Raw genomic sequence first — 16,734 nt, 5'->3', positions numbered from 1 at the left:
CTACTATAATACTGCTCCTATGTACAAGAATATAACTACTATAATACTGTCCCTATATGCAAGAATATAACTACTATAATACTGCCGCCTATATACAAGAATATAACTACTATAATACTGCCCCCTATGTACAAGAATATAACTAATACTGCTATTGTGCACAGAAATGTAACTATAACTATACTGCCACTATGTTCATACGTTACATTTATTCTGTAGAGATCCTGTTACACTTGGATACAAATGATTGGCAGTGTCTACATTCTCTTTGAATTATCCTGTTTTGTTAGAAGTGTTTCCTAATTAATCACTAGGACTTCTTGCAATCAGGTATGATTAGTGTGATGCGTTTTTGGTGCAGATTTGAAGCAGCGTTTTTTTAATGCATTTTTTCTTTAACAGAAGGTCTCTTATCCTGCACTTAAAAATGCCACATTGGTTTTTTATAGGCTCTCTATGGAGAAAAGAATCCACAAAAATTGCACAGCTTCAACAGCGTCTTTAGACGCACAAAAATTTTCTGTACAAAAAACACAGTGGAAAATGGGGCGCTGGTGAAAGGGCTTTGAGATTTCCCAAAAATGCAGACGCTGCGGAGGATTGTAATTTGTCTCTTCTCTGTACAGAGAGACAGGATTGTTGTGGTGTCTCTACAGGCCGCAGTCACTTCCTGGGCACTCGCTTGTCCGAGAATCTGTGGGAGGGGAGAGGCCGAGTCTACAAAAACTTCCCATTCCAGTCACAGCAGCCGGTGGTGAGTACAGAACAGAGAGAGCGGCAGACAAGACTCCAGCTCAAGGGCCTCAGTAATGTCCATGTGCGAGCCAGCGTCCCCCGGAGGGCATGGAGATGACACCGGGGACGTCCACCACTTCCACCATCTGCCCCCTCTGCTTCCTTTTTCTTGTCTGCAGTGTTTCCCCTAGGATACATGAGACTATCTGCAGTGCTACAATCTATCACAGCCAGTCACCAGTGCCGTAACTTGAAGCTCGTGGGCCCCAATGCAAAATCTCGAACACAACCCACACAGGTCTTTAATAGTAATAGTCTTTTCACATGGGGACCCTTAGTCTTCAGGGTTCGGGAGAGATTGCAGCCCCTGCACCTACTATGGTTCTGCCCCTGCAGTTACTGCTGTGGTCGGTCCACATTTACATTGAGTTATATGTATTCTGCAGAAAGTCACAGAAAGTCTTCGAGAATGCAGAGCCGGGCACAGACATTACACTACAATTCGTGGATCCCACTCATGGTCTGATATTATTGGGTGCATCCGGATATACAGCTTTATATTGGGACCCATGGTGGCTTCTAGATGTATGGTTCCATGATGCACTATTAGGGTGTTATGTCCATGGCGGATTTGAGATGTTCCAGATTGTATAAATGTACAAGATTGGGTTGTGGTCTTCAAATGTGTAGTTCTGAAGGTGAGAAGTGGTTCAATCTTGGGACACTCCACTTTCTTTTTAATGATCTTTGCAATGATTGGCAGTAGGTAATTTGAAGAAACTAATTTTGAGAAGGGTGGGAAAAAATTAAGAATTACAGTGGGTGCGGAAAGTATTCAGACCCCTTTAAACTTTTCACTCTTTGTTTCATTGTAGCCATTTGGTAAATTCTTTTTTTTTCTCATTAAAGTACACTCTGCACCCCATCTTGACTGAAAAAAACAGAAATGTAAAAATTTTTGCAAATGTATTAAAAAAGAAAAACTGAAATATCACATGGTCATAAGTATTCAGACCCTTTGCCCAGACACTCATATTTAAGTCACATGCTGTCCATTTCCTTGTGATCCTCCTTCAGATGGTTCTACTCCTTCATTGGAGTCCAGCTGTGTTTAATAAAACTGATAGGACTTGATTTGGAAAGGCACACACCTGTCTATATAAGACCTCACAGCTCACAGTGCATGTCAGACCAAATGAGAATCATGAGCTCAAAGGAACTGCCCAAGGAGCTCAGAGACAGAATTGTGGCAAGGCACAGATCTGGCCAAGGTTACAAAACAATTTCTGTATTACTCAAGGTTCCTAAGAGCACAATGGCCTCCATAATCCTTAAATTGAAGAAGTTTGGGAAAACCAGAAGTCTTCCTAGACCTGACTGTCCAGCCAAACTGAGCAATCGTGGGAGAAGAGCCTTAGTGAGAGAGTTAAAGAAGAACCCCAAGATCACTGTGGCTGAGCTCCAGAGATGCAGTAGGGAGATAGGAGAAAGTTCCACAAAGTCAACTATCACTGCAGCCCTCCACCAGTCGGGCCTTTATGGCAGAGTGGCCTGACGGAAGCCTCTCCTCAGTGCAAGACATATGAAAGCCCGCATAGAGTTTACTCATAAACACATAAAGGACTCCCAGACTATGAGAAATAAGATTCTCTGGTCTCATGAGATGAAGATAGAACTTTTTGGTGATAATTCTAAGCAGTATGTGTGGAGAAAACCAGGCACTGCTCATCACCTGCCCAATACAATCCCAACAGTGAAACATGGTGGTGGCAGCATTATGTTATGGGGGTGTTTTTGAGCTGTAGGGATAGGACGACTGGTTGCAATTGAAGGAAACATGAATGCAGCCAAGTACAGAGATATCCTGGATGAAAACCTCTTCCAGAGTGCTCTGGACCTCAGACTTGGCCGAAGGTTCACCTTCCAACAAGACAATGACCCTAAACAAACAGCTAAAATAACAAAGGAGTGGCTTCAGAGCAACTCTGTGACCATTCTTGACTGGCCCAGCCAGAGCCCTGACCTAAACCTAATTGAGCATCTCTGGAGAGACCTGAAAATGGCTGTCCATCAACGTTCACCATCCAACCTGACGGAACTGGAGAGGATCTGCAAGGAAGAATGACAGAGGATCCCCAAATCCAGGGGTGAAAACCTTGTTGCATCATTCCCAAGAAGACTCAGGGCTGTACTAGCTCAAAAGGGGGCTTTTACTCAATACTGAGCAAAGGGTCTGAATACTTATGACGATGTGATCTTTCAGTTTTTCTTTTTTAATAAATTTGCAAAAATGTCTACATTTCTGTTTTTTTTTCAGTCAAGATGGGGTGCAGAGTGTACTTTAATGAGAAAAAAATGAACTTTTTAGAATTTACCAAATGGCTGCAATGAAACAAAGAGTGAAAAATTTAAAGGGGTCTGAATACTTTCCGTACCCACGGTATGTGCAGTCTCCAAAGAGCAAGAACTTCTTTCATCTGAAACTCCCCAGCAGCCTCAGCACAATAATGATAGAATTCTATTCTCCGGTTAGCCATGTTGTTGGTGCCCCGGGTGCCCTCTGAAGGTGTTCTGGTTTGTCTGCCCTGGTTTGGCCTTGCTGTTTTTTCTGTGATCTTTCAATGTAAGACTCTGGTCTGCCTTCCCAAAAAACTGCACAGGACCAAAGCTGTCCAGAAGAACTTGCATTGGCCGGCGTCCACTGTAACACTCATTCTCTTTTGAACCTGCCACCGAGTCCTCTCTACTGTTGTTTGCTTTTCTCAGCTGCTCCAAATACGCGCAGGGTCAGTGTAACTCCTTCTTATTGAAAGAACGGGCAGAAGACTGGTGTCTCCTAAACTATTACACTAAGGATAGGTACCCCCTCGCTATGTTACAATGCACCTATGCAGTATTGGGGTGTAAAACTATGGTGGCTTCTAGATGTAGCGCTCTGTGATGGACTATCTGGGGTCTCACATTGATGGTGGCTTCTAGATGTAGTGCTCTGTGATGGACTATTTGGGGTCTCACATCTATGGTGGCTTTCAGATGTAGCTCTCTGTGATGGACTATTTGGGGTCTCATATCTATGGTGGCTTTGAGATGTACAGTGATATACTATATGGGGATACGTCTGTAGAGTGGTTGCCTCCAGACGCACGGTTCTCCAGGCTGTAATATCTATGATTCCTTCCACTGCTCACACTTTTACGGTGGACAACTATTAGATTTGCTGTCCTATCTACAGTTGCTTTCAGATTTACTCTTCTATGAGGAACTGTTTAGTCGTCACATCCCTGGTTGCATCCAGATCTCCAGTTGTACGGGGCATTATTTGTGGTGCCATGCGATGTCTTTGGTGTACAGAGAACCACGGCACTCGGACAGACTGCAGGGAAGATAACAGCACCATATTTCAGCACCACAGAGGATACAAAGCCTCCAGCGGCTTCCGACTTAGGTTATGTTCACATTACATTTGGGACACAAGTTGCCTCGTCGGAGCTTCCATCTGAAGTCCTGAAAAACAGGCCTGGGTTGGAGCCATTTGCTATAACTGTGCTGACTGAGTCATTTTGTTGTCCAAAAGAACAGTTGAGAAAGATTTTGTGCCTCCCTCAAAAAGGCCAAAACGGAGGCCAGACAGAGCACAAAGTGACTCCGTCCATCTAATTGTAGTGAAGGCCTCCATTGGGAGCCGCATCCAAGACCAATTTTTCATGGCTTCACACAGGAGCCAATAACGTGTGACCACAACGTCATGTGAACGCAGCCTTAGTGTGACAGTTTTCACATTGTGGAAAAAAAAATGGAATACCAGCAGCGCTCTCATATCATGGCTGTAGTTGTTCCTGGACATATAGTTGTGACTTTAGCTGTTTGGGGTTTTCTTGTCCTCGGGGCTTCTAGATGATCCATCAAAGCCTTGAAGTTGGAGGAAACATAATCTGTTATTGTCACATATCTCGCTGTTCAGTCATTTCTACCTAATGGATGGATTAAAGTGATGCAGACTCTTCTCATTGTATATTGTGTTGGAGTGACATGAAATATGGATGACCCCTTTAAGGGCTTATAAAACCTATAGAAGGAGAAGAGAGGGGTTCGAAGGTTGATTGCCAGTGTGAGACGCTGGACCAAAGGTCATCTAATTTCCATGTTGGTTCATTCTCACAAAAGGTTGTCCCGTTGGAACGATCCCTTTTCAGATTTGTTTCGATTTTCAATAGGACCTGTCTGTGCCTGACTGATCGGAGTGATAATCAATACGTGTCAAGTCCACTGGATTCCAGTCTGATCAGGATCGAGGTCAGAGCTGAAAGTCCTATATTAACATACAGATTATTATTTAATGAGATTTCCCAGAATTAGATTACTTTGTTTCACAAACAGTGCCACCGCTGACCATGGGTTGTCTCTGGTATTGCAACTCGGTCCCACTGAAGTGAATGTAGCTAATTGGCAATACCATGTAAAAAGCATGGTAAGGGAGTGTTGCAATATCTGGAAAAAAAAAACAGCCATGTTTTTCTAATCTTGGACAAGCCCTTTAAATGGTTAGAATGTCAACAGCTTTCCCATATTAAAGGAACCCTCGGGGCAAAACTGATGCACTGTGTGATGTCTAGTGCTGTTTTTCCAGTGTCCCTTTTGGGGGTAGCTACCCCGTAAATAAGTGTCTTCCCCTTTCATGAGCTTTGATACATGACCAGGGATATTAGCCAAACCAGAGCCTCCTCCAAAGGGAAAGACTCCCCATTATTAGACACCTGTTTCAGGGTTCTTGCCCCTCATCAGTGCAGAGCAGGGTACTGGTTGCCTAGTACTTCATAAATGCCTCGGACGCCTTGGATTATGACCTTGCAGTAATGTGTGTTAGTAGTCTCACATTAGGGGTCCCAAGGGCCCCTCTTCCAATGTTTTGCACAATATCGCAGTATAGAAGGTCTGCGTGTTGCAGAGATCTGGGATCGTGCAGAGGATCAGTACACAGGGCGCTGCTGACATCTACCTAGATTATCCAGCACCGCTGTATCTAATTGAGGAGAGATCAATTCTCAGGCAGGAACTTGTACGGAGGCCAAGAAAAACACAAGAACGACTCATTCTCTGCTCCCCTCCTTGCTGCACAGGAAGAAACATGGAGACTGAGATGAGAAGCCTGCTCTCGGATAACAGCAGATACGTGGAGTCTTTCCGCCTCTTCCTTAAGAATTCCACCGAGCACCAGTGCATGCAGCAGTATATAGAGAGCAGGCTGCCCGACGTGGTGTCCAGGTAATCCCTCACCTCCTTATATTATCGCCTATAATACTGCAATACTGGATGTGCTGCCCTACTACCGCCTGTCCTCACACAGTGGGATCAATGGATGGGATTTTATACGCTTACAACCCCACTCAAAGCTGAAGTCCAGTGGCATAACTAGAGTCCGATGGGCCCTGATGCAAAATTTGGTCCTGGGCCTCCCGCTCTGCATGTTAGGCAGATGTATGGAGCCTTGTAGTGTTCTAAATCCTATTAAGACACGTGTGTTGCCCCCCCCCCCTCATTATGTAGTAATGTCGCTCATCACGGGCCCCTTCCAGGCAGGGCTGTGGAGTCGGTTAGCCAATCCTCCGACTCCTCAATTTCCATGACAGCGACTCCAACTCCCACTCCAACGCCACGACTCCGACTCCCTCATACTCGGCTCATGTTTAAGTGATAAATTTATTGTAGCACAGATTCATCTCAGCTAAAAGTCCAGACCCTTAGATCAGGAATAGGACAGACATTTATAGGACATTTCATAACTTTCCCAAATTCTTATGAAAAGATATTCCGAACAAACTACATTGAACTACTGTACCCAATTTATTATATATTTTAGAAGTCGGAGTCGGTCCATTTTCTACCGACTCGACTCCACCAAAATGGGCTCTGACTCCGACTCCATCTCCACAGCCCTGCTTCCAGGTATATATGTCCCCCATCCTGGTATATATGATCCCCAGCCTGGTATATATGTCCCCCCTCCTGGGCTCATCCTCGTATATATGTCCTCCCTCCTGGGCTCATCCTGGTATATATGTCCTCCATCCTGGGCCGATTTCAGGTATATATGTCCTCCATCCTGGGCCGATTTCAGGTATATATGTCCTCCATCCTGGACTGATTTCAGGTATATATGTCCTCCATGCTGGACTGATTTCAGGTATATATGTCCTCCATGCTGGACCGATTTCAGGTATATATGTCCCCCATCCTGGACTGATTTCAGGTATATATGTCCTCCATGCTGGACTGATTTCAGGTATATATGTCCTCCATCCTGGGTCGATTTCAGGTATATATGTCCCCCATCCTGGACTGATTTCAGGTATATATGTCCTCCATCCTGGACTGATTTCAGGTATATATGTCCTCCATCCTGGACTGATTTCAGATATATATGTCCTTCATCCTGGACTGATTTCAGGTATATATGTCCTCCATCCTGGGCCGATTTCAGGTATATATGTCCCCCATCCTGGATCCCTTCCAGGTATATATGTCCCCCATCCTGGGCCCCTTCCTGATATGTCCCCATCCTGGGCACCTTCCTGGTATATATACCCCCCTTCCTTTGCCCCTTCGTGGTATATATATCCCCTATGCTGGGCCCCTTCTTGGTACATATGTCCACCCTCCTTGCCCCTTCCGGGTATATATATCTCCTATGTTGGGCCCCTTCTTGGTATATATGAACCCCATCCTTACACCTTCCTGGTATATATACCCCCCGTCCTTTGGCCCTTCTGGGTATATAATGTCCCGCATGCTGGGCCCGTTCTTGGTATATATGTACCCCATCCTTGCACCTTCCTGGTATATATACCCTCCTTCCTTTGCCCCTTCCGGGTATATATGTCCCCCATTCTGGGCCCCTTCTTGGTATATATGTACCCCATCCTTGCACCTTCCTGGTATATATACCCCCCTTTCATTGCCCCTTCCGAGTATATATGTCCCCCATGCTGGGCCCCCTTCTTGGTATATATGTACCCCATCCTTGCACCTTCCTGGTATATATACCCCCCTTCCTTTGCCCCTTCCGGGTATATATGTCCCCCATGCTGGGCCCCTTCTTGGTATATATGTACCCCATCCTTGCACCTTCCTGGTATATATACCCCACTTCCTTTGCCCCTTCTTGGTATATATGTCCCCCATGCTGGGCCCCTTCTTGGTATATATGTACCCCATCCTTGCACCTTCCTGGTAGATATACCCCCTTCCTTTGCCCCTTCCGGGTATATATGTCCCCCATGCTGGGCCCCTTCTTGGTATATATGTGCCCGTTCGGCCATTCTATTCACCTTCCTCCGATCCCACGATGTGCGGCGTCCTCTCCTGTAGACGACACATAGACCATCAGCAGACATCGGCGTGCCTGCTATGACGATGCATGACGTCACTCTCATGCGAAAGCAATACCGGACACGCCGACATCAGCTGCTGGCCTCTGATTGGCTGGTGGCGTATATTGCAGTGCAGGTAGAGGGTCCTGCACTCTAATGCACTTCAGCTGAATGTGCGTCCTTGGTGGACCCCCCTCCTGCACGGGCCCGGTCGCACCCTCTGCTGAAGCCCCCAGGTCAGCTCCTGCTGAGTGATTTTTACCATAACCTATAATAGAATAAAGGAGTTTTTCTCAAGTATCCCCCACCAAACGGCACAATGAAGGGATATTCAGCTGCAATACCACTCACAGCCACAAACCTACGTATGGCGCTGTTTCTGTTTGATTTCAATTGTAAGGATTCAACCCCAGGACCCTGCTAATCAGAAAGGTCCACAGCACTCCGATGTTAAAACACTTTATAATATTTTTTTTACCTAAAATCATGTATTTTCAGTAAAAAAAAATATTTTTTTGAAATAGAGTTTCATTAAAAATTTTGTGTTATAGGAAAATCCACCAGCGAGCTCGTCCTGACGGGAGAGTTTGTAACTTTTTTATCTGTCTTTTTCTGAACTCCTTCAGCTGATTTATGACAGCAGATGACATCAAAGGTGACATCATTAGTCACCACAGAGGAGCTCAGAAAAAGACAGATAAAAGAGATACAAACTCTCCCGTCAGGACGAGCTCACTGATGAATTCTCAGCTAACTCATTCTGCAGCCAGCATTTTTTTTTTTTTTTTTTTTATTAAACCCAAATGCAACATACATTATAATAATTATTAGTCATAAATATTTGTATTTAAGTTAAAAAAAATGCATCTGAAGCTTAGACAGATGGTCCTTACATTCAATATATTTTCTTCAGCCGCTTTTTAGCTGTGTTGTATTAGCACACAACTATGAGTGACTGCAAAGGAAGTCCTGCATAAGCTGAAATATACCTCCTGTGGGTCTGGCTGTAACGTAGCCCCCCATACTTTACACTGCATCGCTGTCTCCTCAGACTCAGATTGTGTATATGCACATGATAGATGCTTATGCCTGAGCCTTAATGGTTGTGAGTTGCTGGAGTATGAATGGAGGAGAAGGGGACCCCGATACTGTAATAAGAGGGAGTCCTGGAAGTGGATACGGCACCTGATAATACAGTTGTGGTATATACTTTCTATATGTACACATGTCTCCGATTGTAATACTTTAGAAAGTTTTAATGCAGCCCCTGGACTAGGTTCCATCTGACAGTAATTTGGCCTTGACACCAGAAAAGATTGTACACCCCTGGTCTGGATAGAAGCATAAGAAACTATTGGGGTTTGACGTCAGATTTTTTTTGCGGTCTTTGTGTAAAAATTTGCAACTTTTTGTTAATTTACGCTGTAGTTGCCTCAATTAAAAAGCAAGTTTTTTTTATCTATGTAAATAAGGTTTAGGCCAGATTTATAAATTGCAAATTTTTAAAAAGGAGCACAAAAAGATGCAAACTAACTCCAGTAGGGGTGTGCCTCCGCCCTTACCTTTTTTCTGAATTTGATTAAGCACTTTTATCTCTCACAATAAAGATCCAGGACCTTATTTGCAACCGTCTAGGAAAACCTAAGTAGCAATTCACATGACAACCACTTGGTGGCACATACAGAAACATATAGCATAAACTAGCTATACGCATTGCAAAAGTAGTTGTTGAACCTGTTTCTTGGTGCTTGAAGATGGCCTAGTATTATAGGTGAGCACATTAGGGCCCAAGAGATTTAAAGGGACTTTGTAGTTTCAGAAAACCCCTGTCCTCCGGAACCAAAACAGGTAAACCCCTTTAAATTGTATCTCTAGATATTACTCATTTGTGTCTATTTACAAGTATCATGTTTGTGTTTCAGTGTAGGAAATGGAAAAACCATCATCAACGTTCTTGGAGTAGGAAGTGGTTCAGGTAAGATCAGATTTAGTACCTGAAACTCATAGAATCCTAGACTGTTAAGAGTTGGAAGGGACCTGCGGGATCCTCGTGTCCAACCCCCTGCTCAATGCAGGAGTCACTAAACCATCTCAGACAGATGTCTGTCCAGCCTCTGTGTGAAGACTTCCATTGAAGGAGAACTCGCCACCTCTCGTGGCAGCCTGTTCCACTCATTGATCAACTCACTGTCAAAAAGTTTTTTCTAATATCTAATCTGTATCTTCTCCCTTTGTTTCATCCCATTGCTTCTAGTCTTTCCTTGTGCAAATGAGAATAAAGCTGATCCCTCTACAGTGTGACATCACTTCAGATATTTGTAGACAACTATTAAGTCTCCTCTCAGTCTTCTTTTTTACAAGCTAAACATTCCCAGATCCTTTAACCGTTCCTCGTAGGACATAGTTTACAGTCTGCTCACCATCCTGGTAGCTCTTCTATGAACTTGTTCCAGTTTTTCGATGACTTTGCATATTGGGGCGTAAATTATTATACAATGTGCAGACGTAATGAGAGTGGATTTCTATGGAGAATTCAGGGCGCTGATACCTCCTTCCATCTGTAGAACAGAAAGATTGCAGTTTGTCCCGAGCTGAGCACTTCTGTGTGCTGGGGGAATCGAGAAAGACAGCTCTTGTCTGAGCGATCGCGCGGCTGACAACTATCTAATGTGTGTGGCCAGCTTTAGGATAGATGACCAATATCAGATCAGTAGGGTCCAATCCAGATATATGGGAGCAAGTCAGTTGAATAGAAGCTGAGCTGCAGTTCTTGGATCGACCACTACACAGTGAACATAGACCTCCTGTTCCACCTCCATCCACTGTTTACATCCGGCCGGCACAATTGACCTATCCAAAGGATAGATCATCAATATCATAGGGCCGGACAACCCTGAATGTTGGGCAGTGATGCACCTGGTGGGGCAGGACATGCCCAATGAGCCCGGTTTGCATAATTCTAAAGGCCCATATACATGAATAAAAGTTGTCCAAACCATCGAATGAGTATGGCGGCCTCCTAACTCTCCCAGGGGGGAAAAGGATACGGCCCATTTAAATTTTAAATGCTCGATCTTTTTGTTCTCCGGAAGATAAACCACTGTTAGTTAATGTCTGACAATGGATCACTCAGAAAGAACTGCTGAGCCGAGTTCTCCAGGAGTCAAGAGAAATAGTGGTCAGGCTGTAGAGCTACTTAGAGTTTATGGCCGGCTTTACAGCATTATGGGATATGAAGCATGACAAATTACCATGCACACGTTGGGATCTAAGGGTCTAGGTGGGTTCACACCTTTGTTTGTCAGGCAATCTCCTTTAAAGTGGTCGAGTTCCCTGGGTGGGTTAGGCTACAGAAGAGACCCCTGGTAAGTGGGTGTGCTACAGAAGAGAGAATCAGGGCTAAGGCAGATGGAAGGGAGGTGCACTGGGCTGTGCATAGCCTTCTGGTGGAAGTAAAAGGGTATGCAGCTGAGAAGAAATGGGGTCCTATTTACTTTGATGCGGCAGTAGAGACTGAGACACTGAGAGATCATTAGTGTGACGGTGGTAGAGTGCGATCATAATGGGAGGGTCCCCAAGAAAATGGAGAATGGATCAATGGAGGTCTGACTGCTGGGACCCCCACCAATCCCAAAACATGTGGCTAGGCTCCTTACAGAGTTGGACAGTGACTTTTAAGGTGACAATCTCCAATAAATGGCACCAGAAAGTCAACTTTCTTCCTTATGGAGGATAGCCAATTTGCATACTCCTTTCCCAGCGAGCATTGCCTTGTCTGTAACTCTTCCTCCATCAGTTGGCATTCTCCACAAGAAGAAACAGTAAAGCCCAGTCCCATTACCAAGAAGGAAAGCAGTTGACCTAATGGTTTAGATAATAATGAATCAGTCAGGAACTCTCTTGGGGCTTTGCATGATTTGCAGATGTAATAAGGGGAGAGGGATCATTCTCCAGCACCCAAGGCAGCATTGTAAACTCTGGCTGTAGACATCTATTGATTGTAATGGGCCACCTTGCAGTGCTTTATTTTACCTGTGGAGGCGCAAGTTCCTTGAAGAAGATATTACTATTTGCACTCTATGGTCCCGATTCTTCATTGTTGTTTCTCCACTTTTTCTTTTTGCTCCTTTTTAGTGGCTTTACTATTTGCGTCTTGTTCTCTATTTTAAGTTGTGTTAAAACGTCAGAAAATTACTGGAAAACAAAAAAAAAAAAGAAAAGTGACTGCAAGAAATTGCAACTGATGAATCTGGAGGTTGAACCTCATCATTATTATATTTGCTCGTTTGACACCTTTGCTTCTAAATTCTACATTTAGGTGAAATAGACCTAAAAATCTTCTCCAAAATACAAGCACGATATCCCGGCGTCCCCATCAATACTGACATTGTGGAGCCAAGCCCAGAGCAGATGCTCAGCTACAAGGGTAGGTGTCTTGTCCCTGCTCCTTGCTTTGTGCACCTTGTACCTTATTTTACTTTCTTGTCAATGTGTCACTTTCTTGTGAACTTTGGAAAGAATGAAGTCTTTTCTGCTGTTGTTTTATGGCTGTAATCTGATTCTGCTCGATGCGTTTCAGAGCGTGTTGCCAAGACCCCGGGTCTTGAAAATATAAATTTCAACTGGCACAAAAAAACATCCTCAGAGTTTGAGCTTCAAGTAAAAACGGAGAAGTCGGAAAGAAAATATGATTTCATCCACATGATCCAGGTAATTGTATTGTAGTGTTTGCCTGTCCTGCGCTGATGAGAGCTGAAAAGTCAGAAACCGCTCTGTGCTCTAACACGTGTTACACACCTGCAATGTTCATTGGCAATATGGGCATTGGACTTGGGTGACTCTAAGGGAAAGTGTATCACAATATATGACACCCAGTTCTTAATTCTTCTTTATTCCTCCAGGTGCTGTACTATGTAAAAGATGTGCCAGCAACTCTGAAGTTCTTCAGGAGCCTTTTGGCACCAAATGGAAAACTCCTTATCATACTTGTATCTGGTAAGACATTGAAAAGAACCATTTACTACTCATCATATGGAGGCACCTCCAGGGTTGATAGAAGTATGCGTACGTGTGCCAGGGACGGTTTTAGATGAAGTGTAGGCTGGGTCAAAAAAAAAAAAGGGGGGGGACACAAATGCTAAGATATTACACCATCACATAGAAACATTGAGGATGCATCTACACGAGCTGATTTCAGATGGAGACTCTGGACAATTCCCCAGTTTCCTCCTCTCCTAATGCCGGCCCTACATGTGGCTCTTCCAAGAGGAAAACTAAGACTGGGGATCACAGGTATTTATAGAGACTATTGGCAGATTATCTAGGGTTTATAATAATAATCTTTATTTTTATATAGTGGCATTAATTCCGCAGCACTTTACATACATTATCATCCCTATCCCCATTGGGGCTCACAATCTACATCCCTAGTAATCTGAAGGAGCAACTGATCTATTCCTAGTAACCCAAAGGGGCAAATGATCTATTCCTAGTAATCTGAAGGAGCAACTGATCCATTCCTAGTAATCGGAAGGAGCAGCTGATGCATTCCTAGTAATCTGAAGGAGTAGCTGATGCATTCCTAGTAATCTGAAGGAGCAACTGATCTATTCCTAGTAATCTGAAGGAGCAACTGATCCATTCCGAGTAATCTGAAGGAGTAGCTGATGCATTCCTAGTAATCTGAAGGAGCAACTGATCTATTCCTAGTAATCGGAAGGAGCAGCTGATGCATTCCTAGTAATCTGAAGGAGTAGCTGATGCATTCCTAGTAATCTGAAGGAGCAACTGATCTATTCCTAGTAACCTAAAGGGGCAAATGATCTATTCCTAGTAATCTGAAGGAGCAACTGATCCATTCCTAGTAATCGGAAGGAGCAGCTGATGCATTCCTAGTAATCTGAAGGAGCAACTGATCTATTCCTAGTAATCTGAAGGAGGAACTGATCCATTCCTAGTAATCTGAAGGAGTAGCTGATGCATTCCTAGTAATCTGAAGGAGCAACTGATCTATTCCTAGTAATCTAAAGGGGCAAATGATCTATTCCTAGTAATCTGAAGGAGGAACTGATCCATTCCTAGTAATCTGAAGGAGTAGCTGATGCATTCCTAGTAATCTGAAGGAGCAACTGATCTATTCCTAGTAATCTAAAGGGGCAAATGATCTATTCCTAGTAATCTGAAGGAGCAGCTGATCCATTCCTAGTAATCGGAAGGAGCAGCTGATGCATTCCTAGTAATCTGAAGGAGCAACTGATCCATTCCTAGTAATCGGAAGGAGCAGCTGATGCATTCCTAGTAATCTGAAGGAGCAACTGATCTATTCCTAGTAATCTGAAGGAGGAACTGATCCATTCCTAGTAATCTGAAGGAGTAGCTGATGCATTCCTAGTAATCTGAAGGAGCAACTGATCTATTCCTAGTAATCTAAAGGGGCAAATGATCTATTCCTAGTAATCGGAAGGAGCAGCTGATCCATTCCTAGTAATCTGAAGGAGCAACTGATCCATTCCTAGTAATCTGAAGGAGCAGCTGATCTATTCCTATAAAACTGAAGGAGCATCTACCTAGCAATGTTTGATCAATTCCTAGAAATCCAATGGAGCAGCTGTCTGGTTATCAATGCATTTCCAGAAATTTGAGGGAGCGACTGTCTAGGGATGGCTGATTTGTTTGTAGAGATCTGAAGGACAAGCTGTTAAGGAATGGCCCCTTCCTGTATCTTGATAAGCAAGTGTGTTATTTGAGTGGGGGGCACGTAGAGTCCTTCTCACGTAGAGTAGTCACGTAGTCCCTCTCACCTGCACAGGACATCCTCCCACGCCTCCACACTACATTGTAAATTAAATTAATTTGCTATATATCTTTTTGGGTTTTTTTTGTCTTTCATCTGACTTTTCTTTCTCCCCATTAGGAAAAAGTGGATGGTCTACTCTATGGAAGAAGTATAGATCCCGCTTGCCCCTTAATGACCTCTGCCTGTACATCACAGCTGGCGACATTGCCGAGATGCTAACCTCCGACGGTGCAAAGTATCAGAGTTATGAGCTACCATCTGACATGGACATCACAGAATGTTTCATCGATGGGGATAGGAATGGGGACTTGTTGTTGGACTTTCTAACAGAGACCTGCGAGTTTAACAAAAATGCCCCTCCGGAGCTGAGAGAGGAAATAATTCAAGATCTCAAGAGCCCCGGATGCGGCTCCGTTAAAGATGGAAAGATCATTTTCAATAACAATCTCAATGCTCTAGTGGTGGAGAGCGACTAGGTGTGATGTCGAAGGATGAGCGAGTCCAAGTGACTGGTCCACTGGGAGCAAACGATTCCAAAAACAGTGGTCTAACCCTTGACTCATTCTTACTGTTTTTGGATGCCCCATTTGTAAACTTTTTGATATTCTGGGGATCGTTGATAGAGTAGAATTCAGTATCAAGAAGGGACAAACTTTGGGAATCACCTGGACATCTTCTTGGTCTATTCTAAACTTTTCCTTATTTTTAAGTACATTTTTTTGGGCATTAAGCAATACACAACATCTCTCCAACCCACAAACTTCTACCCAGTGGTTGCCCCTTTTCCATAACCATATAAACATCAGCAGAGTAGACCACACGCCCCACAGAATTGTCAGACATGGAGCACTGGACCCTTTCCAACAGATATTGCTCCCAGAAGATACAGTATGCCATAAATGCATAAGATAGAAAAGGCTCATTCAAGCTTCTGTATAAAAATACAGATCAAAGATGGATGCACAAGTAAGAAATTTCGCGAATCTGCCCCATTTTTCCAAGTGAACTTTTTGTACAATCTACAAGTCAAGCGCACGACGTCACTGAAGATGGAGACAACGTAAGCAGCTCCTTGAGACACTAATTAACGTTTTCGCTCTCCAAATTCTCAGGTGACGATGACCTTAAAAATAACAAGTCTCACAATATGAGCTCTGGTAAAGCTGTTCCTGTTTTCCATATTTTTCCTTTTTTTTACGTATTACTCCTTCCTTCTTATTACGTGTTAATGGCTTATTATGGGCCGGTTGTGCTAACAGAATAACAGCAATATAGAGTAGAGGCTCTGGGTCACGGCGTCATGTCAAGTGCTCCAGGAGAGGCTTGTGCCTTGTGGCTCGACAGTCGTCTTCTTAATTCTGTAGAGTTCTTTTTATTATTATTTTTTTTCTTGTTATTAATGGATATTTTGTTTAATAAATGTGACTAATGACCATAGCAATTTTTCTTAAAAATGTTTTTTAAAGTTTCGGGAGCACAAAATCTAAGTTTCCATGATAGTCCGTGGCACTGCTCTTAAATGGTCACTGTTTTTTTTTAACAAACTTTGCATAAAAACAATAGTCCAAGTGATTATAACGAAAAACTTTGTAAAAATATGCTTCTTACGAGACACTTCTTCTCCACTTGCCTCTGAAATTCGTCATTCGCTGAGAAATACACTTAAAATACAACTTGCTGCCCACTGAAGTCCCATAGAGAGGGGGTAGGAATGAGCAGAGTGAGAGGCAGAAAGACAGAGCCACTGCTTTCTAGTAAGTGTTTTATCCTAACCTAATGCTGGATTCACAGCTACACTGCTCAGTACTGATGCATAATGTCCTTTTTAATGCTGCT

The 16,734-nt window shown here is 43.6% G+C and overlaps 1 protein-coding gene across 2 annotated transcripts; it reads left to right on the top strand.

The window, feature by feature from the left end:
• The first annotated feature begins 632 nt into the window (after positions 1 to 632).
• On the top strand, positions 633 to 16,335 carry HNMT (histamine N-methyltransferase). 2 transcript variants are annotated; one of them, XM_073647254.1, is made up of 8 exons: positions 721 to 754; positions 4,950 to 5,028; positions 5,853 to 5,997; positions 10,025 to 10,077; positions 12,421 to 12,528; positions 12,682 to 12,812; positions 13,004 to 13,097; positions 15,016 to 16,335. In XM_073647254.1, the coding sequence occupies exons 3-8, from the start codon at positions 5,861 to 5,863 to the stop codon at positions 15,372 to 15,374; spliced, it is 882 nt and encodes a 293-aa protein (XP_073503355.1). In that variant the 5' UTR covers positions 721 to 754; positions 4,950 to 5,028; positions 5,853 to 5,860; the 3' UTR covers positions 15,375 to 16,335. The 2 variants fall into 2 exon arrangements, with proteins under 2 accessions (XP_073503354.1, XP_073503355.1); XM_073647253.1 differs by lacking the exon at positions 4,950 to 5,028 and having other exon boundaries at positions 633 to 754.
• Positions 16,336 to 16,734: the final 399 nt, after the last annotated feature.

This window comes from Phyllobates terribilis, unplaced genomic scaffold (assembly GCF_046119375.1).
Source record: "Phyllobates terribilis strain yellow unplaced genomic scaffold, ASM4611937v1 Scaffold_9__5_contigs__length_417890890, whole genome shotgun sequence".
Lineage (NCBI taxonomy): Eukaryota > Metazoa > Chordata > Amphibia > Anura > Dendrobatidae > Phyllobates > Phyllobates terribilis.
Note: the sequence above shows the minus strand (reverse complement) of the source record. Positions and strands in the feature narration are given on the sequence as shown.

Excerpts from the sequence above, each read along its gene's own strand:
- HNMT (XM_073647253.1), top strand. The coding sequence starts at position 5,861 with ATGGAGACTGAGATGAGAAGCCTGCTCTCGGATAACAGCAGATACGTG. Across the intron at positions 10,078-12,420 it reads TGGAGTAGGAAGTGGTTCAG|GTGAAATAGACCTAAAAATC; the intron begins GTAAGATCAGAT and ends TTCTACATTTAG. Across the intron at positions 12,813-13,003 it reads ATTTCATCCACATGATCCAG|GTGCTGTACTATGTAAAAGA; the intron begins GTAATTGTATTG and ends TTATTCCTCCAG.